The sequence below is a fragment of the Cygnus olor genome, chromosome 2, assembly GCF_009769625.2.
Source record: "Cygnus olor isolate bCygOlo1 chromosome 2, bCygOlo1.pri.v2, whole genome shotgun sequence".
NCBI classification, from domain to species: Eukaryota; Metazoa; Chordata; class Aves; order Anseriformes; family Anatidae; genus Cygnus; species Cygnus olor.
This window is the reverse complement of record NC_049170.1, coordinates 109,363,597-109,385,963: the sequence shown is the minus strand read 5'-3', so window position 1 is coordinate 109,385,963 and position 22,367 is coordinate 109,363,597. Positions and strand designations below refer to the sequence as shown.

Here is a 22,367-nt window from a genome sequence, read left to right as displayed (position 1 = left end):
ACTTCATGCATTTTAACCCTTCAAAGAGAAGGTCTCGGACTTACATTGGGCCTGTTTCCAAAAGCAGCATAGAAAGGCTGTTTACTGGGAGCAAACAAGTTCTTGATATCATTCAAACATTCGATTTTGAATTTTTCAGGCTTCTTTTCTATTACTTCCCTAGAATAAAAAATGAACAGTCAAATTCTAAATCATGACCAAGCAGCGGGTGCCCTCCTTCACCAATTTATCTGATATTTGTATTCTCATTATTTCCTGCTGTTAGTGTGGCTAGTTACAGACATTGGTAAATACCTTTCCAAGGATGATGCAAGAAACAATAATAGGATAAAAACAACATTCACAGTAGAAATAGGTGAATAAACTAACTAAACTAGGCTAACTAAATGTGATGAAGTTCACAGCTCATGGGTGCAGTTTGTGAACCGCTTTTATCGTACATTACCATCTAGACCAAAAGCAGAAGACTGAATCAATTACACATAAGCTTGTTACCATTCCTGCCTCTGAAAAATCTGCAGGACGATTAAGTGACCACAACAGAAGCTGCTGTCATTGTTCGCCATGACTCAGTTGTTTGCTTTTAATAATAGTAATAATAAAATGAACAAAAAGACTTTTACGCTATTAGCTCTTCCCATCAAAAATGAGGCAGACTGTAGCTGGTTCAAAAGATTGGCTGGGATGAGCCACAGCTAAATTCCATACCCATCTGTAAGCAGTCACGTATGGAACACTCCCAGTATTGCAAGATCACTTAGTTTAACAGTCTATATTCCCCAGTTTTCTTTTTTTTTTTTTTTTTTAAATCTGTCTTGCATAGGAGCACTGATGAAAGCAGAACCTAATAGTAATCACTAACAGATTGGAAGAATATAGAAAGTAGAAAACAAGCTGCTCTGTGACAGGTATTTTCTGTTTAGCAGCCACATCTAATGTGTCCGTAGAAACAAAAGTATATTTCAAGTGAAATTCATACAAATAGCCTATAAGTGATCACTAGAGGGGCACTAAGCGTCAGTAGCAAGCCAAGCACAGAGCAGAATGTTTGGATACACAGTTATAATGATCAGCATCCCAAGTCTTTTTTAATTTGCTTCCTACTCTGAGATGAGGAGGGAATGGATGTCTGAAATCCCACATGCTTACCTATGAAATGCAGAAAATAAACTGCTGGGGGACAACATGAGAGGTCCCCTGGGAAGAATTGTTCCTTTGTCATTCACCCAGTGTAGGTATCCTCTAGTTATATCTGCCATTCCAATGGCACGGGCAGAACAGTACAGAAACTTGTAACCATTTCTGGAAAAGAAATACCAACTTGGTTCATTTTCCTGCTGAAGATATTTGTCAACGCAGGCATTCTGTACCAGCAGCATCCAGAGGCACCAGTTTAGGTACTGACTTCCTGCAGTGAGCTTCACAAACTCCTAGGAAAAAGACTGTTCTGCTATTATAAAATCAGAACAGCATGTAATAGTTTGAAAACACGACTCAATCAAAACTGAGAAACAGGAAATGCAAGAAGAACAAGGATGGTAATACTAAGATTACATATTTAGATGGACTCAGATCTGTTTAGATAAATGTCACATTGGTTTCACCCAGTTTCCATAATATTGGATACCAGATCTCCTGTCTTGTTTGTTGTTTTTGTTGTTGTTGTGGTGTTTTTGGTTTTTTGTTTTTCCCCTCCAGATTGTTACCAGAATTTGCAACTCATAGCAAAGGAAGCACAAGCAGCATTCATCAGGCCCCTAATTTTTTTCCTACAGACTCCGTAGATCCATCTGTTAAACAGATTTGTACACAGTTACTGCATACACAAAAGGCTCGAGTGTTTATGTGCATTTTCAAAGACATGATTCAATTTGGCAAATAATTCCAAAATTACTCTTCTATTATACACTGAGCACAAAACAAAGTTCTGGTTATCTTCCACAGACTGCATGGGGCCAGAGACAAAATTTAGCTCTGTGTAACACCACACACACAAAAAAAAAGGATTGCCAAGACCCCAGATTTATTTTAGTGGAAAGAAAAACTATTAAACATTAAACCAAAGATAAAAATGGATTATTTTAAGTGGATGACAAAGTGTTTTAACAGTTAGCCATCCTGTTATCCTCAATACGAATTATTATTTCTAGCGTCAATGCATGTGTTTTTTTGGTATGGTTTGTTTGAAAGTTTGTTAAACGAATGACCAAATCTAAGGGAGAGAAACAACGAAGCTATATTCTGCATAAAGTTCTTGGACATAGATACGATAAGGCTATATTCCTCTTAACTGCACACTACATTTGTAAGGCTGTGGTTCACTATACTTCTGATTTAAATACCTCACCACTGCTACAACAGTGAAATCATCTTTCATCTCCTTCCCTCTTCTAGTCACATGAGCTGCCTCTGCAGGCTCTTGTAGACAAGGTGAGCACATTCAGGTGACTAACCCAGAGAGCAGATGGGGAAATTGCTGATTTGCTGGATGGCGTTAGCTTACTTCAGAAGCACAGCGAAGTGAGTGACAGAACTTGAACCAGGCTGCTAGCCTTTGTGTCAGTGGCAAGTTATTAATTAGGTTCATTTCAGAACACAAAAATGCATCCTAAGGAGAGTTCACTTGACTTTGATAGCAAACAGTAAAACACAGAATATTTAGATATTGGGAGGACACTGTTTAGGTTTGAATTTACAGTGTGCCATGCTTGTAAAGACTTTGTGATTAACCTGAGTTGGTGAAAATAAACATATGCATGACTGTTTGCGAAGCTATTTCTATTATGGTTCTCTCTCATAGCCACAACGGTATTATACAGTTTTTAAGAACTCAAATGCAGAATCAAACATTTGAAAAAGGAACTAGTGAAAGTGTTGGCTTTCATTCCTATTGAAGTATACATCTGAGGGAAAAACTTAGTTTTGTTTGTATATGACAGAAGTAGCTCCCTTCCATCATTTAGACCAACACATCGTACTGGATTGCAAAATTATTAACAGCAATTCAATTACCTGCCCATTAATTCCCAAATTCCAGAAAGCCCTAGTTGCTCATAAATCACATACTCACTCATTTATGGAATGATAGAGTTTTGCAATGCCCTGATGAGTCCAGTCCTTGCCAAACTGAGGGAGGATATGTCCTAAAGCATCAGACCTAAAAAGAAAATTGGAGATAGGTGAAACTAACTGTATGAGTTTCGTTAAAGACAACTATTAATGAATAAACAATTTATGAGTATTTACAGAAATACCTCTGCAGAAGGTCCTAACCATTTCAAATGAGAAATGGTACTAGATATAGTACTAATTAGTATCTACTAGTTAGTACTAGATAGGCCATAAAGCACAGGTCAGTTTCCAAGTTAACCTATAGTTGCTAAACCGAGAGAAGTCTGACTGAAAGGGCAGTTGCCACACGCTAGTCACACTAGTCTCTTAAAAGAGATTTTCTAGTTTGCTGTACAAATTGAAATCAAAGCAACAAGTATTTCTTATAGCTGTTAAAAATGTTAAGTCACCTTAAATCGAGCTTCTTTATCTGATCTTGAAAAGCAGGATAGCATCAATAAAGCAAGATAACATATCGAATACAAAGAAAAAGAAAAAATGGTATTTACTTGGTTATTGTTCCATCAATGTCTGATATGATGATTTTGTCATTCCAGTTCCAGAGATATATTGTTCCTGCACAACGGCAAGTCCCTTGATACTGGGTTGTAATACTAAATACAACATCATTAGGGCCATCTCTGAGTTTCAGCTTCGCCTTTAGAATAAATTGAAATATAGAATTTTTAGAATCATAAATAAACTCTCAGAAAAAGGCTTCTATAATCTTCCTCCTCTACTTTGATCAACTCTTCAAAAAAGTGAACCATGGTTTAACAATGGCACAATTTCACCGGTAAAGTCTGTTTTGTACTGGCTACATGTATTTGCCCACAAGTTCTATATTTGATTACAGCAGCACTGACTACAGCAGTAACAAAAAGTGTTTGACTCTTTCCTATTTTAATTCTTGTTATTACCATAGGCTTACATTATTAGCAAATACTATTTGCTAACACGTTAGCATATAAATAACTGATCTGTTTAGTAAATGTGTAAACAACCAAGCATGCAATGGCATTTTCTACCTAGTGGGTGCTTTCCTCAAAATTCTTCCGTGATGGAGATCATATATTTAGCCAGCAGAAGGAACTTGTAAATTAGATTGAAACGAATAAACAGCACACCAACTTAGATATACAGTTAAGATCCCGGGATATCCAAATTGCAGAAAGTGACTATGTCACTTTTTTGGCAACATATTTTTTAAAATCAAAATACAGAATCATGATCCTTAAAAAAAATAATAATGCAGCTGCCCATACTAGCAATTGAAAATACTTAAATTTTAAATTTGAAAAGAAAACTAAACATTGCATTTTAAATTTCCCCATTCCTTTTTTCTACTGCTGAAAGAGTAAGCCAATAGCATTTTTGCCTTTGTGAAATGTATTTATACTTACCTTGTAACAATGAGAAAAAAAATCCAACTTTTACAGTCAAACAAAGAATAGAACTATGACGCATCCCATGTGCAAGGAAGGCATGCCACTTACTATTTGGTCTGAAGAGAGTCTAAGTGACTTCTTGTAAGATGGAATGTTCCCATGGGTTGGATGCTCTACTGTAGAATCTATTTTCAAGGATTCCTTCAACTCTTGTGATGCTTCATCACTAGAAGAGTCATCTTCTGGAGGTCTAACATGACATCAAAGAGAATAAATGTAAGCGCCAGAAAATCTGTCTTTAATGGTAAAACATTCCTACGCAAGATTAAGTTCTGGTTATGCCAAGGATTCACTACTAGCCTGATAGCAGTGATTAACAAAGTCCAAAGTCTATTTCATGCCCAGAAAAAGTCAGTACATGCCTATAAGCAAATAAGACTTGTAAAGCATGCTACTGTTGATGAAGCTCTAAGTATTACTATGCATAGTCTAGCTGGATCCACACATGATAAAATTAGTAAAGACAGTGTCAAGTGGTCACTAATACTGTGTTGAATAATTAAGTATACTGCAGATGAAAAGGGATACTGAGAGTAATAGTGTCCTGTTTTTAAAGAAAAGCTGTCACAGTCGCTACATTTTTTAATTCTACGTGATAAATTAGCAGAGTAGCTCACCTTTTAAGGTTATTCAGATTTGTTTTTCTGCTAATTAGAGATTTTAAGATTAAAAGTAGCATTTAATTTATCTGAATTTCACAGTATATTCAGTTTCTTAAATCTTAAGGACAAAAACATTTACAAGTATCTTCATAAAATCATGGGAAAATGAGTGTACATATTTAGACTGAAACAATTTTGTGCTAAATACTGCTAGTTTCCCATTACAATCTTGGGCAACTTGTGTACTGTAATTAATGCTATTTTATTGTTTCAATTATTTCATGTTACAAAAAATGCAGATGGTTTAAGTTATTCAAAGAATATTACAGTTATACAAAAGAACATCAAATGATATCTCAAACAATCGCACTAGTAAATTATAGGGTGGTGACCCATTGCTAAAGGTTACCATATATGTCTTTGTTGTTCTGTCAGTTACATCGGGATTTAGGAAGTAAAAACAATAGGATTCAGGACATAACTGTAGTGTATTTGTAGTTCCTACAATGTTTACTGCCACATAATTTTGTTGAGTTGTTTGCCAAACACATCTGGCTTCTCTTCAATAGCTTAGAGGAAAACGTTTCTCCCACAGTGAACTCCTACTGAATTCTTCCTCGAGAGAGAGAGGGAGGGAGGGGACAAAAGAGGAAAGGAGAGAGAGAAAGACGGAGAGACTATTCAGTACACAAAATAGTCTTCAGGCAGGAACACACCTACTATTAACTTGCTCTTTTATAGTTGCTGGCAGTTCATTTGCTCTTTGCGCCTCAGACTTCCCCTCTTTTGCCTCTGGTATCTAAAGCAACATGACAATAAAGAACATATTGATATTTAAGCATTTTAAAATGATCCAAGTGAACTCAACAGTTCATATGTAAGCAAACAGCTATCAGTATAGTACATACGCTACATCAAGTCTCAGAATCACTTATTCTGTAAATTATTTAACAAAAGGCTCCTTATGAAGAAGTGATCTGTTAAAGCTTTTTGGTCTACCAAGGAAAAAAAAAACACTCCACGCACCAGAAACTGAGAAATACTAGTTTAACGTGATGAATTTAGCATTAAAGGAAAGTCAATCTCTAAGCTTATAAAAATCAGATTTTTAAAAAAGAGAAAATTTAAGACATATTCAAGGTTTAGATAATTTAATCTAAAATGGGGTGTCTCAGCATAACATCTACTGTGCACCTACTTAATTTGTGTATAAATTCCTAAAACATATTGCAGTGACTGAAGAGTAGCTTTGACTTGACTAAGCTTATGGCTTAGAACAAAGGATTTGAAGAATACTGTGCAAAAGCTGAATAAATTGTTGAAGTAACTAGGAACAATGAAAAATTATGTAGTATTTGAGATGAAATGTTCAGTAATAGCAATAGCTACTGCAACAGTGAATAACTCCCAGCTGGCAGTCAGTGACAGATCTGTATGAGCAGTGTTCTGAGGCACTTTTGACAAACGGAGTTTTAGAATCTTTTAATAGATGAGGAAAATATAAGTCAATTACCTGTTTAGTCATGCTTTCTCTCTTGCGCCAGAACCACCACCTTCCAGACTTCTTTGGCATCTTTTCTTTGACCCAAGACTCAACAGTAGCCTGAAAAAATAGGCATGTTTTTAAGTTCGTGTAGAAAAAACAGAATAAAAAGATAACCATGTATTACTACATACAAAATCTTTAAAGAAGGATACATCTCATTTACCTTAGGCAAACTTTTCTGAAACACTTGCAAACTCAGAATCATTGGAGCAGCCAACGCCCAGTTATAATACCTGTTTTAAAACACATTATTGATAAGTTATTACAAAACCTGAACAGAGGTAAATAAATACCAGTGTGCAGACTGCCCTTTTCTTGATGAAAAGATACGTTTCCTGCCAACAACTAAAGTTTGTTGCAAGTGGACTTATTTTAATATACACACCAACATCAGTGCTGAAACGAAATCTCACTTTGATATTGAGCTAAAAGCTTGCATTAAATTTAGCTTTAAGCATTTTCTTTATGACCAAGAAGCAGATCCATCAAAAAATAAATCAAAATGGAAGCTGAGAAATGCACTCACTTTATATGGTAGATTTTAAGTATGTTTCTCTATGAATTAATTTTATGATACAGAGAACTTACCTGTTGTAAATCCTTATTACCAAATTAGGATTGTCTATGAGTCCAGGGTTTTCAGCAAATTCATGGTAAGTAATAATATGTTCCATGAACTTTTCTGCAATAGAAGCGGATTTGGATTAAAATTAGTAATATAAAATCCTAAGATGTCTGATTAGTCTGTATCTAGGAAAATGCTTTGCTGTTTCAGAGTCTTTGCTAATTTTGCAGCATCACTCAAGATACACTAATGTGGCCTACCTGTCAAGAGTCTGACTGCCTTCTCAGTAGCAGGGAAAGCCTCATAACACTTTAACAGTCACAAGAAGTAAGAAATAAGAAACTAGAAGAAGGATTTGTTCATAATATGCATGTAAATTTCACTTGATGACTTAAGAGATGGGATGATCATTAAAAAAGTAATACTAAAAACACTGATGAAAATTATGCACTACTAGAAGCTCACTCAAAATGCATACAACTTCAATGCTGAAGTTAATGTTGTTAGCACTGAAGTTAGCACTAAGAGAGAAGAATCACCAGGTAAGAAAGCTAAAGGTTAACAAACATTTAGGATGGGAAAAGTAGAGCAGGAGATAAGATAGTCCAAGATAATATTAGTCTCTCAATGGCTAAAAAACACCACCAAAGGAAAACACCAGGCAATTAGGAAGAATACGGTTTGTGAAGATTTATATTGGAGTAAACAAGGAACTGCAGACAGAAATAAGAATGGTTAGTCAAATGTATAATATGTAACATGAAAAAGGAGATAAGCGTTTCTCAAGACTCTGTGTGCTCTTGATTAACTTAAGGCTAAATTCCACAACCTCTGCTTGGCAAATGCTTGAGAATTGTAGAAAATTGAATGTGTTTCCCAACATAAGCCTAATTATAGGCCAAAGCTTCGTAAGGTAGAAATGAGAGTATTCAAGCCACTTCATTTAACTGCCTGAGCTTTACTACCGTTTATGATTTAGTTTCTCACGTACCTTTAGAAATCTCCCCGTTTTCATTGAGACCTCCACAAAGTGAGAGTGTAACATCAGGCAAGTCCATCGCAGAATCAGACATGCACTCTGTGCCACTATCAGCAGCTGCGCTTCCTACTGATTGGGGTGACTGAGAACCAGAAAGGGTATCTGACTCGGTCCACTGCCTGAAGCCTGGATCAGAATCACTATAGGAGAGGGAAAAAAAAAAAAAAGGAAAAAAAGAATCACATTTTCCATAATTATTTTACTTGCAAACAGATGTATAGATTTTAGATTACAGAACATGCTGTATGATTACTCGAAAATGATTTTGCTGTTGCATTTTTATAACGTCCTGCATCATTTTACAACATAAATACATAAATTTAATAATAAAGAGAAATCAGACACACATGCAAACCCTTTATTAACCTCCACTGATGGCGTCCAATTCTCCTCCCAATGTCCATCTAAATTGGGAAATAATGACATTTCTTTTGTCTGCAACAAAACTGGATTTAAATGAGGAAAATTCCTCTACATTCTATAGTCACAGAACAATACCATGCTCCTCAGTCTTTACCAGAATGTTGTAGAATAAGAATAAGAAGGAAAAGGGACGTTGCTTAACGTTTTTAGAACACTGTTTGGAAAAAAACTACAATAGGTTGTCTTTTAAATAAGAAAAATACCACACTGTCATCTAAAGTTACAATTATTAGTAACTAACAAAATAAAACTAAAGCTTTTTACAGTTATGTTCTCCTGTTGCTATCAATCCTGCCCCCAGACCCACAAAAACTGAAACGTGCACTTTTTTTTTTTAAACACAGGTCAACAGAAGTTAGACACTTCTTCCTTATTAGGCTGTATTTTTCCAGAAGAATGACTGTCTTGGAAGACTTTCGTAGAGTATTTTAGAAATACCTAGAAGGCTTAGATTTCATAAAATACAAAACGAGTGAATTTTGAGACTGATCCTTGCATGAAGATTTTAAGAGATCTTTTTTGTCTGTTTTGATATTAAAAAATTAGCTGGAAAGAATGTACAGGGCATGTAAAAAAATAAACTGAAGCGTGTTATCTAGAGCTAGCAATATTTTCAGAACATACTGATTCTACAAAGATTTAAGCCTCTCAGTAATAAACTCTCACGTGATCTTTAATCATGTTTCTCGCCAATTCATAAACTGATTTCCACAATGAGATTAGGACCAACTTCTCCACAAACACCTAGAAACCTAAAGTCCCATTCTCTTATTGGAGACACTTAAATCATACATGTAATTGTTCACATAGTGCAACTGCAGTATAAGCCTAGGTTCATGGAATTTTAGTTTAAAATTACCTTTTGGGAAAGTAGAGTGCTGCAACTTCAGGTTCCAAAGCCTTTAGGTCCTCCAAGTAAATATCATCAGGCCCCTGATGATGACTTCGCTTGTGCACCCCTGTTAATTTTAACAATTAAGGTTACTGAGATGAAGCTATCCAGACGCATTAAATACAAACATAATTTTGGAAGATTTATTGGAAGATATTTTTGGAAGATTTAGACTTACAGCATTTATAAATTGAAGAATTTAATTATGGTTTTAGTCAATTAAGACTTGAAAGATTTTCAGGAAAAAATGAAAAGGCACATTTGTGCTTTTTTCACTACTGCCCCTATCTGGTAGATTACAATGAAGGAAATAATCAGTTTTATTATATACCTTTCTTTTTGGAAGGAGAGTCAGTTTTTGTTGTTGGCTTCGTTTCTGGTAGAGGGTCTACCAACAGTCTGGAATGATGGTCAGCATCTAATGTTAAGGAATCCTGTGGTTCTATGATTGCAGAAGCAAGAGAATCTTTAATATCCATTTGCTTAAGAAGAGGATGAGTTCTTGGCTCAGGTTTTAGTACCGTACAGACAGAATCTTTCACTACATCATCATCTTCAACTTCATCAGAGCTGAGGATGACCCTAAAATGAGTCTTTTCTGATGGTGTAATGGTAGCTGTTCTGGGCTGTTCCAGTTTCTCTTTCTTGCTTATCTGAAAAACAAGACTCCAGTCAATCCTCTCACTTCATGTATTTGTTTTATTCTGGTCTGAACATTAAACCTGTACTCAAGGGTAATTTTGTCAGTAAGCTTGGTGCCCTGATCACAAGTAAACGGGGTAAGAATTTAAACATGTATTTTATCAACATAAAACATGGCCTACGTTATTAGCAAAGTTCCCTAAAAGAAAAGCTTCATACTGGCTTATTAGCAAGTTAATAAAGAAACTGGCAAGTCTTGACATGATGACACAAGGCAAGAAAAATGCATAAACAAGGATGTGATAGGGCTTATGCCATCAGCTGTCCTGTTAATCAGCTGTCCTGTTAGATAAAAAATTTATTCCACCTATTAAGGCTACCATTCCTCTGGAATGAACTATAGTTTATCCTAAAATAAAGGAAATCTGTTTCCAGAGTTGATTTCGTCAGTTTCTATCTAAAAATTCAAAAATTTTACATCACTACAAAGTTTTCAAGAATTACTTCGCTGATCAGCTTTTGAACTCAGTAACATCGACTATCAGGCAGCCACAAGGGGGTGCTACTTTCCTACTTCAGCTGAATTATTCTGAAGAACAGCAGCAGATTTGCAAACCACTTGTAGTGCACAATTTTAAATATGCCAAAATTCAGTTCACAGAGTTTGAGACAGTAAATAACGATACCTTGGTTGATTCTGGGAATCCTCCCCATGTCCATTCCATGTGAGATTCAGATCTGAGCAAGCTCTCAGCAGGTTTAACTTCTAGTTCTGAATCACTTTTAGGGCAGACTGGCTCAGAGTAAGGGCTAGCAAATCAACAGGAACAACAAAAAAAAAAGCAAGAAAGCTACAGTGTTTAAAATGCATTTGTTGTGCAGCTACTGTTGGTAGAATTTTCTACAGCTTAACAGAGCTTCAATTATTCTGCATCATGGCAAGAAGCCCAGCAGTTTTCAGACAGTGAGAAATTAGGTTAAAACCAAAATCACATTAAAGGACTTCCACAGTGATCACCCTAAACAGATTCCTTCACTTTATCTGCAGTGTAGGTATAGCTCTCTCCTAAGCCCACATTCCATTAAAAAAAACAAACAGGAAAAAAAAGAAGTTGATTATCCAAAAGTACAGCAGAAGCCTGCTTTGAGTTCCTTTGTTCTGTAAGGATACAGCATTTAAGCCTGCTATGCCAAGACCTGAGTAACGGAAGTTTTACAAAGATAACTCATGTGAATGAAGCAACACCAAATCCTGGTCTACAGGTGGGAAAAACAACATTAGCAAGATTCCTTAGGAGAGGCAAGGGAGATTATTTGAAAATTTCCTTCAGACTACATGACTTGTTAAAGTTCCATCTTACTCCTCCCACAGCGTTTACTATCCATAAATCAGAAAAAGACCCTTTGAAATTTACTTCTAACTACTTTTAAGCCAAAAGAACTCACTCTACAAAATGTAAGAAAGGTGTGATTTCAAAAATTTCAAAATCATTTTGCTCTTCAGGTCTTAGGGAAGAAGGGAAACACATGATGTTGCTCTGATGCAGTATATGGGGGTTGGGAAAGGTCCAAGTCTCTCCACTCTCAAATAAGGCATTTATAACTCATATTATAGAAATCCTGCTCTTTTTACACTTTGACATTCATAGTGTTTGGGGATTGTTTTTTTTATTTAAATATAAACCTTGATATTGAATACTGAAAAATTTTATAGTAAATCCTACAGGTATTTCACTTATGTGTGTACATATATATATATATACACATATACACACACACAAAAATATAAAACATATAAAGTTCTTTCAAGAATTAATGCAAGTATCTTATCTGAAACTTTCTGGAGGTTTGTGGAATCAGGCTTCCACAATAAGAAATAGACATTTGAAGCAAGCAAATCCAATCATCTGACCACAATCCAAACAGTAAGAGTCCTTAATAATATTCTAAGGGATACCAGAAAATCCAAGGTAGCAGTACATTTAAGCAAGTCTACAACATGCGATTCAACATCTCATTGTTCATTTCCAGTCTTCATTGTCCAAGGGACACAAAAGAGAAATTTCCTACAGAAATTGCCCTTTCTACACTGTTAGAAGAACTTAAAGCAATATATTGATGAAAATACATGCACATCTTTGTTACGAGGAGGAATATAAGCTCATTTTCCTTTGGTGTCAAATAATTTGTTCTGCCTACATCACAAGTCAACTGGAAGCCATGCAGACCTATTAACCTGTTTCTTAGCCTAATTCCTAATAATCAGCAGTACCTGCAAAAGACTGAGTACTTCAGGGCAAAATCTGTTCCATTTCCCCCAAAGTGCAAGTTTTCCATTATCATTGTCAGGGAGAAGGTTTTACTCTAAAGGCCCATGCTTGTAACAGTGATCCACTCATGCTAACATTGCTTGTTAAAACAGGAAAAACATCGATGGTATCAGGCAACAAATAGCTGACGGTTATTCCTTTGGTTTTATTCTAGTGAATAGGACAGTGGTTTGAAAGAAACTGTAGTGTCTTGCTGGAAGACTTAGGCTGTTATATTCACTCGGCTCCCTGCAAAGGTTCTGAAGATCAACAGGACCAATCTCAAGAAAAAAAAAAGGCAAATCCCCCCCAACCAGCCTTTCAACCTCTCCAACATAAAAAACAACACTTTCCCCATTTTGAGTAAGTCATGATCACCTACCATGATGGTTAAAATGGAAGTCTTGGAAGATACATGTTTGAATGCATAGTACACATGAAGGAAACTTCTAGCCATTTATTAGAAGAAATGAGACCAGAGAGCCAAAAGAAAAAGACCTGTGGCCACCTTCTACTTTTTCTTCATTTAAAGTATCATTCTCTATGCCTGCCTTTTGTGATGGAAAAAATGAAACTACATCCTAAGGCATTCATCTGTTCAAAATGTGGCCCCACTCTCAAACACAAAACTACTAAGTAGATCTGTTGATACCACCCTAATGAATAAAGTATCAATTTCAAAATGCAACATAGTTTACCAGCATAAATCCACCCATCTGTATTGACTGCTGCTATTTATTTTGAGTAGGAAACAATGCAATGCCTGTTCAAAGTTAAATACTGCTCCTTAACTAAAATACCTAGCACATTTGAAGACAGACATGGCCCCACTACATATACACACAGCCTTCAGTGCAAATAATTAGCATCCTATCTTGTCCCAAGGGTAAGCAAGCTTCCTGTCTCTTAAGCTTTTATCAGAGATGGCTCCCTGAAGTAGGAGCAAAACTTTTTGGATTTAAGAAAGAAATCCTATGACTAAAGATATACATGATTTACTTAGTATCTTTCCGCTAGACTTCTGTTACCTTAAACGACTCAACTTTCTTCTTCCACATTTGTAAAGTGTGGAGTGATTACATATTAGTAGCTAAAATTCTTCAACAAGTACAGTACAAATATACACTCATACAAGCCATGAAATGTCCAGTCATTTGGGGATGGACTTCTGCCCAGAGAAGCTATGGATGCCCCATCCCTGCAAGTGTTCAAGGCCAGGCTGGATGGGGATTTGAGCAACCTGGTCTGGTGGAAGATGTCCCTGCCCATGGCAGGAGGGCTGGAACTAGATGATCCTTAAGTTCCCTCCTAACCCAAACCACTCTGTGGAGAATTTTTGCTTTTGCAGGAGATCTGTTCCCATCTTGCCACTGTTAAAGTGGGTATTTGACATACTGAGGTTCTGTTTCTGTGATTGAAAAGGAGTCATAAGGAAAGAAGAGAAGCAAACAAATATGAGCTTCATGTCTTAAAAACTAATTAATAGTTAGATGTCACTCAAAACTATCAACGTCTTGTTTTAAGCGTACAGTCATAGAACGAGAGATCATGGCACCACTCAGCAGGAGAATGCCAAAGAACTGCTTCTTAGAAAGACCACTGAAGTATCATAACACCTGCAGACAGTGCTTTGTAGAAGGACAAATGGAATTCCAGGTGTGCAGCTTTGAAAATGTGAGCAAAAGAAAGATTTTTCATCCAAGTCTGGTAAATTCCAGTGAAGGTCCACCTGATGAATTAAGTGGGCCATATATCCCTGGTCCCTAAATTTTTGATAAAAGTGAACCCACTGCTCACTTTGACAGTCTTTGTAAGGACAGTTTCTCAGAGTTTACAAGTATCAGATATCAGACAGAATGAGGCTTTGTGAATGGTCCCCATTGGATAAGCAAAAAAAATAAGAAAGGAGCCATCCTTGCAATAAGGTTATTACAAGAAATCTCACTGATGAGGCCTAAGAAGGGAGAAAGGCAGATTTGCTTTGGGACTCAAGTGAATTTAACCCTCAGATGGTACCTAAGTATTAGGATGGGTACAGCTGGACATACTGTTCTGTGCAAAAGAAAATATACCCATATATGCTGTTGTATATAGTAAAAAAGACAAATAAGGGATTAGATTTCTCAGTACTGCAGAAATGAGAGACATGTATCTAGATGCCAGATTTGAGTCACTTCAGTTAATGCTGTGCACCTGGATAGGAAGAACACTGACATCCAAACACTGACACAGGCTAACCAAGAAATGGAGCACCTACTCTCTTAAATGGCAATTTACCAACCAGTCACCCAGATACCACTGGAGATGAACTACTGCGATAGGTAGTACCTTCACTAAAAGTTTTCAAGGGTGAATTGACTAAAAGAGAAGACCAGAAATAGCAAACACTATATTCACTATCAAACATATCTATGCCCTGTGAAAGTTTCATATGAAAACATCTCAAAGATTAACATGCGTGAAGTAATCCTTTTTGAGATAAGGTAACAGCTAAAGTTACCATATTACTGTAAAAAAAAAAAAGACTATTAGCTGTTCCAGGTCTGCCAAAAAAGAGGTTTTTATAACCTCTCATTTCTTTCACTGTACGATGTGTGCATTAAAGAATCTTTCTTTGGTGGCTCAGGAGAAATAATTCAATGTAAAACTTCCCTTTTCCCAGATAGATTTTCCCCACCCCACCCCCCAAAAAAAGGGAAATGAAAATTGGCAATTTCTTTGTTACTGGATAGCTTCTTGTTAAAAAAAAAAAACTGACAGCCCAGGCATCTCACAAGATCCACAGACAAGCTGCTATAGAAGACTATCCCAATAAACATGTAAACAAGAAGAAAGGAGATTAGCACTGAAAGGGATGGATCTTGTCTCCTAGATATAATCTGCTAGTCTATGTTAGTTAGAGTTCGATAAACTGAAAAGAAGTACCAGCCTGTCTTGATGAAGGACTTGATGTTCCAATTAACTAGATAATATAATCCATGTGACACAGTATCATTCAGGGTCAAACACTGTGGATGCTTTTCAACCACAAACCTTTAGGGAACATTTGAACACTACATCTTATTAAGCACAATTGAGGATGTGGATGTCAGCCCAAAACATAAAAAGGAACAATAATGGGATTTCCTGTCCAACTGCTTCTGAGAGGCTTCTGTTCATTAACAAGCTGTGACTGGGGGAACTGGGGAATTAGCAGGCACCAAGCATGGTGTGGTGCATTCAGACTTACTGAGGCCATGGCCGTGGAAAACACCCAAAGCAGGGAGATTATTTTTTAAGTATTTTCTGAAGCTTAATCTATATTCTGCTGTATTGGTACAGAAAAATAGGCACCTGGTACACTGAGCAGCTAAAAATGCAACAATGGCCATCACACAGGGCTGACCAGTAATCCTCCCTGACACCAAGAATGTATCTGCTGTGAGGTAGACTCCTCAAACTGAAAAGCAGTAAAACTAGACACTCACCAAAGAGTTGACACGAATCAAGATGTTGATCAGCGTGCTATGTGCTACATACACGCCCTTCCCTATTGCTCAGTGTTCAGGTAAAATTCACCTCAAGGACTGCATCTACTTACACTAATAGAGATTAGCGTTAGAGTGGTAAAGCCAAACTTCGAAAGCATGAGTCTTGAAAAAGCGAGAAACTGAATGCAAGTAGAACATAAAAGCTTGAACATCATAAACCGAAGAGCTTGGGTTTGTAAACATAAATGCCCCAGTCACTAACTGAAAATTGACTGGTGAGCCTTATCATGCAATTTGTAAGAATCCACAATCAACAGATTGTGCTTCTGGTATTTCTGGGTTAGTGTTCCAGTAGCTAGCAAATCCTCTGTTCTGCACTGCAATGATTCAAGCTGAGGACCTAGCTTTACCTCAAGTAATTTGCACCTGACAAGTTCTAACTTACATACCCAATGCTTCTGCTTTATGGCATATCAAATGTTACTTATGCTACGGTGAATCGTGGGGAACACAGGAACTTTACATATCTTTCTCAACAAAATCTTATTAATTGCATTTTCTTTCTTTGGTAGTGAATTTGAGCAAGAACATTTTGTTCATTTGAGGAAAAAATGACAACTTTGGTTTAATACATAGAGTGGAAAGTTCCCAAAGTTCCAAATAAGCAGCTCATGCTACATTTGGTATCACAGAACTTAGACGAGTTGGATAGTATTACAGATCAAGAAATTAAAAACAATAATAATAATAAAAAGGCACATTTATTATAATCATTCACCTTTATATGCACAATGACATTACAAAGTGACTTACTTATCCAGAGGAGACCAGTCTCCATCAGATAAGGGGTAATGATCCTTTGAGTGATAAATCAAAGATTCCTTTTGTTCTTCGCCTTTTGGTGATGAATTTGAGGATCCTCTGCAGAAATAACAAGGGACATTTAATAAGTCAACTCTAAGAAATCTGCATTACTAATTCAGTTAGAAAAGTGACTTCACATGCTATTAAAAATCCAAGATGAAAAGGAAGTGTACAGCTTAAAGAATTAATTGTTTGCAGCACACCTGTATACAAACTAATTATTATAGAAACTAACACTTTAAAATATTACAAGTTTAAAGGGTCTCTGATACCGTGTAAGTCAATACTGAACTAAGAATTCACAATAACTTAAGTGATATCACTCTCTTCAGCCAGCTAATACTACCAAAACCCAAAGATGAACCCATAAACCTCACTTCAGATTCACTGAAGAAGTTAAAAAGTAGTTTGACAACCTGTTTTAAGATTGCACATTTCACAAATTAAGTAAATAGGGGCAGCTACTGGCCACACAATTCACCCAGAAGTTTGCATCATGGCCACACAGTGCAAATAATACAATAAAGATGAGTCAGGAACTTCAGTGTAAAATGCAAAAAGTTACTTTAAGATATGAAAGAAAGAAAAGGTGTATTTCCTCCATTAGCAGCATGCTTGCACTGAACCTCTTCTGTAGTGCTAATGCTAATCTATCTTATGGACATAGTGTTAAAATCTTCTCTATGTATTAAAATACATAAATAGATTTTACACACTTATTTAATACTGCAGTTTACTTAGACAGTAAGCAGTTACAGTGATCTCTCATTTGAGAGAGTCTGTGATTTGGAAGAGTCTAGACTCTGTTAAATACTGAACTTAGAAATGTATCTTAACACTGGGTATTATTATTCTTATGAAATGATATTCCTGGTGATGAAAGCTTGACTTGTTATTACAGCTGCAAAGACTTTTGTACACACCTTTTGTACTCAAACCAAGCTAACTGTGATAGAAAAGTTTCATATTTTATTGTAGCCAGTGCTAAGTATCTAAACACAGGCAAAAGTTGTTATCAAAAGATTAAGAAAGCACACTAGAAAATGATTACAGAGAGGTCCTCGATATTTTGACTTCTGAGGGTGGGCAAGATGACAAGTAGGTGGTACTAAACAGATTTTATTCACCAGGAATTAGCCACCGAATGAGTTTACATGAAGGACCAAAAAAAAAAAAAGAATAAAATCTCTAAGTGAATAAATCTCATCTCTAAGGTTAAAAATACAAACACAGTCAAAGATCACTGAAAATAAGAGGGGAGAATTAATATTAGATCAGTGTATACCAATTTGTAACATCTGAGTTTACTATTAATTCTAAACTACTTATTTTGCAACGTTCATAAAGACTGCTACCACTTCCTCTCATACATACCCATTTTATATAGTATCTAAATACTGAAGACTTTAGAGACAGGTAACTTCTTCCAGCTTGATGCACTGCATGGGTGCTTTAAGAGACCAGCGAAAGCCATTTAATGGCATTATGTTAGAATGCTCCAGAAGGTTAATGTACATTTAATGCCTTCCTGAAAGCACAGACAAACTGTGCGGATTGAAAGTGAAAATCATTTCCATTTTACAGGGTTGGGAGCAGTCGTGGAGCATGACCCAGGACAGACACAATGCAACACCCTTAGCACTAGAAAAATAACACCCTCTATTTCTGAGTGTATGCACTAATCTCAGTCCTGCTGGTATTTTAGATTATTCAAGCATTTGTAACATAACTAAATCTACAGCATACCATCATAGCTAGAAGAGACAAAGGACATTTTAAAAAAAGTTGCATAAACATGTGGAAACAGATTCTGAATTTTCCCGAGGAACAGGAAACAGCTTGTTTACCACTCTGTAAGGGAAGAACTAGGTAAGACATGACGTACTGGTACCTATGGCTGAATTTTTGACCTTCCTGTTGGAACTCCACCCTCCCTTTTCCTTTCTCGGAGTCACTCTGCAATCTGAAGATATGTCTAATAGCAGTTTAAGGTTCTATTTCTTTACAGAGAGTTTTTTTCAGTTTCATTTATGGATATCACACAGGGCTATAAAACACTTCAAACCTACTGATATCACCTTACATCCCCACAGGATGCGTGTGCACCTTATGAATGTTTTTCTACAACAGTATCTTCAGCTGGGAAAGAAACTTCATATGTCTGTTGCAAAGCATTTTATTTCCTGCCTTGATAGGCCACTGGAATGACTGTCCATGAACTCCGCTAATAGATACATAGCCATGAACTTCCTGTCTCTGGGCTTCAATTACTACAATTTAATTTTTCAGTCCTGCACTTACTGATCATTCACATGAAAACAGCATTCATTTTTTTTATAAAGTCACCTTCTTTTCACATCACAACACTGAGAAGGCATTTCTACTGCCGTTTTTGTTATTAAAAGTATTCTGGTTTACAAATAAAAAGCCTTTTCAATCCTTTATTCTAGACAGTACAAAAATAAAACTGGGGTAACCTTTATGGAAACACTATTGCTTGTTCGGCTATGACTAGACCAGACATTAGTCAAACCCACAAATTTTTACTCATCTCTCATCATACTAAGATAATTGCTGGAATATTAATTTGAATTCTGAACACATGTTGAAATCGACCACTATTGATGCAACATTCCAAATTTGCAATGAGAGAAAATGAATTTTGCAATGATTTGTTATCATCTGCAATGACTTATTAAATGGAGATTAAATCAATCACAGGGTCTATTTGCTTTCTTCTTATAGTTGATGGTTACTTTGATTTTTGATGTTTTCACTAAGATATTGTTGTCTTAACGCTCTTGCACTGAAGCCTGATTAAAAATCTTGCTTTTCTTAAAATAGAAAAAAGGAAAAAAAGAAAAAAATCAAGCCAAATGAAATACCAAATCTTCATCTTCAACAGAGCAGTATCTAAATGAAAATTCTTTGACATAAGCACGACAATGAAAACAAAGACAAATGAAATAGTAATACCACAAATATTCTCGAAAACACTTTAAATTCCAGGTTTTGTTGTGTTTTACTGGGCATAGGTGTGATATCACTTAGACTCACGTTCTTTTGCACTGACTGATCTTTTTGACTGCTACTTATTATTAAGCTTGAGACTCCCCTGAAGACCCATACTGCAGGAGAGATTTTTCAGTTACATTTTATTCTTTTACCAAAGCATTCTTCCATTTCCCAGACCAGATATACAATTTACTCGTACTACATTTAGCAGTAAAGTTGTCCAACAAAGCACCGAGCTCTGTTTAAAACGTAACTTCACTTCTTTCATTCAGCAGCCTAAGAAATTTCCGAGAAGCCCCATTGAGTAGGCTTTTTCTGGATTTTAAATGTTTAAATGCTTGATAGCTTTCTTTTATGACCATAATCCTTCCGATCGTTCGTATAAGCTCCTAACTTTTCTTAGTACGTGTTATAACTTTACTACAAGCTCCAATTTACTAATAGTTTATCCACTTCAACATACAGGGCTGATTATTCCCCACCACAACTACACATATGTAGAGAGTTCTCTTTATTAATGCAAAGGAGTGTTAATTTTTGTAGTTTTTAGTTACTGAAGTAAACTTCAAGTTACAAGAGGAGTCAGATGCAGTGTACTAGAGACATTTGACACCAGAGTTTACTTACAGGTTTCTAAACACTACTGCACCACCCTGCCTCTAAGAAGGTACACAACAGATCAGGACAAAGCTTCTTTATGAGAATGGACTTAAATGGATTTCATGTTTACAACAAAATGGCCAAACTTGAATGACTCTAAGAATATGGAAGGTAACAGTTTGGGATTTTGTTTGTTTAATGAGAGCCTACCTACAGCCTATTGAAACTTAGACATTACTTGCATAGAGGAAAGGCACAAGTCACTTTTAAAAAGTTCAGTAATACCAGTAAAAGCACTCAGCAAATACCTGATAGTTTATTTACCTTAGGGGTTGAACACTTTTCTCATCATCTGAGCTTATTTCCATTTCAAAAATCTCTTCTGTCCCAGTAGAAGACATTTGATCTTCCTTCCTGGTATCTTGCTTGTATTTCTTTCTTCTTCTTTTTTTCTTTTTCACAGAACCTGGGGTGAATACAGTCTCTGGTTCCACAGAGTGTGGAATTTCTGAGTTCGCACATGTCCTCTCATTTTCACCTGATTTCAAATGATTGTCACTGTCTTTAAAAAACTGGTCTTCAGTGGGTATTGGAGATGTTGCCAAATATGCAGGAACTTTTTCCTAAACAAAAGAAAATAAAGCACAAATTTTTATTTTATTTTTTTTTAATTTTGTTATGTGCATACAGGATAATTATGGCCTACAGACTAATCCTTGTATCTATTTTTAGACATGAAACCATACAATAGCCCAGCGATATAAGAGACTGATATCCAGAAAGGAAGGTCACTGGAAGGATTACAGACAGTTCAGATAAATGAATGTTAGTATTATTACAGTTTTAAGGCACACACACATTTGATTTTGATAGCAAAACAAATACTCAGTCACAACAGTTCTATCCATACTTAGCAAATGCATTACTAAAAACAGGCTAATTAATCCCAATGTTACCTACTTATTTTGAAACAGATTCATAGAAAGTTGTTGGAAGGTTGGATTACAGAAAGGTTGGAAGGGATATCTGGACATTATCTGGTTCAATCTTCTGTTGAAAGTAGGGCCTTAGGTTAGGATACCCATGGCCACGTCGAGTTGAAGTCTCCTCCCAGTTCCGTGTTATCCACAAAACTGAGGGTGCATTCAAGCTCTGTCATTCATGTCAGGCATCGTTTACATAAAGTATCTTCCAAAAAGATAAACTTAACTATAATTTACTCAGGTTAAAAAAAAAAGAGCAAAACCAAAACCAGCACCAACCCTCAATTAATTACAGAAGCAACAATCCAGATGAAGAAAAAGCTTTACCAATCAACCACTGTGTTTGTTTACATCGGAACAACAAGCTAAAACATATCAAGACCTAGACCGAAAGAAGTACACTGTGAAGGAACAAATATGAAGTGAACAAAAAGAGAAGATAACGGAATTTCCATGGAGGGGAAAAAGAAAAATTTATGGTAAAAAAATTATGGTAAAAAAAATTTATGGTAAAAAAAGAAAAATTAACGGTAGCAATAGAATTAAATACTCAATGCCTGTGTGTGATGTTTCTTCTGAATATCAAGTTCTGAAAACAGCAAAGACTGACCACTTGAAAGAGCCTTTCCAAATTCATTGAGAACTCTGATGAGAGCTTTAGCATTAAACACAGCTTTAATAAGTTACCACAAGGAAATGTTGACCAGCAGCAGAAATGCAGAGAAGAAAGCATCTGTGAGCACTAGAAATAACTCAATCCGCTGCTTCTTACCTAACTCAAATCTATAGTTTCAGCATGAACTACCAGCTTTCCAGAACACATTACGCACAGGTAAGGGACTTCTAAGTTAATATACA

The 22,367-nt window shown here is 36.1% G+C and overlaps 1 protein-coding gene across 5 annotated transcripts in view; it reads right to left on the bottom strand.

Moving 5' to 3' along the window:
- Positions 1-22,367, bottom strand: part of LPIN2 (lipin 2) — a 46,674-nt gene that overhangs the window by 5,419 nt on the left and 18,888 nt on the right. For 3 of the 5 annotated variants that reach the window (XM_040550133.1, XM_040550134.1, XM_040550131.1), the window contains exons 4-19: positions 20,851-21,149; positions 16,861-16,968; positions 10,955-11,078; positions 9,958-10,279; positions 9,594-9,693; positions 8,264-8,451; positions 7,296-7,389; positions 6,871-6,940; positions 6,675-6,764; positions 5,878-5,960; positions 5,177-5,206; positions 4,608-4,749; positions 3,621-3,769; positions 3,071-3,157; positions 1,150-1,302; positions 45-159 (exon numbers count right to left, since the gene is read on the bottom strand). In XM_040550133.1, coding sequence (XP_040406067.1) covers positions 45-159; positions 1,150-1,302; positions 3,071-3,157; positions 3,621-3,769; positions 4,608-4,749; positions 5,177-5,206; positions 5,878-5,960; positions 6,675-6,764; positions 6,871-6,940; positions 7,296-7,389; positions 8,264-8,451; positions 9,594-9,693; positions 9,958-10,279; positions 10,955-11,078; positions 16,861-16,968; positions 20,851-21,149 — 2,154 coding nt within the window. The remainder of the gene's footprint in view (positions 1-44; positions 160-1,149; positions 1,303-3,070; positions 3,158-3,620; positions 3,770-4,607; positions 4,750-5,176; positions 5,207-5,877; positions 5,961-6,674; positions 6,765-6,870; positions 6,941-7,295; positions 7,390-8,263; positions 8,452-9,593; positions 9,694-9,957; positions 10,280-10,954; positions 11,079-16,860; positions 16,969-20,850; positions 21,150-22,367) is intronic. The other 2 variants (XM_040550135.1, XM_040550132.1) reach the window with 1 other exon arrangement.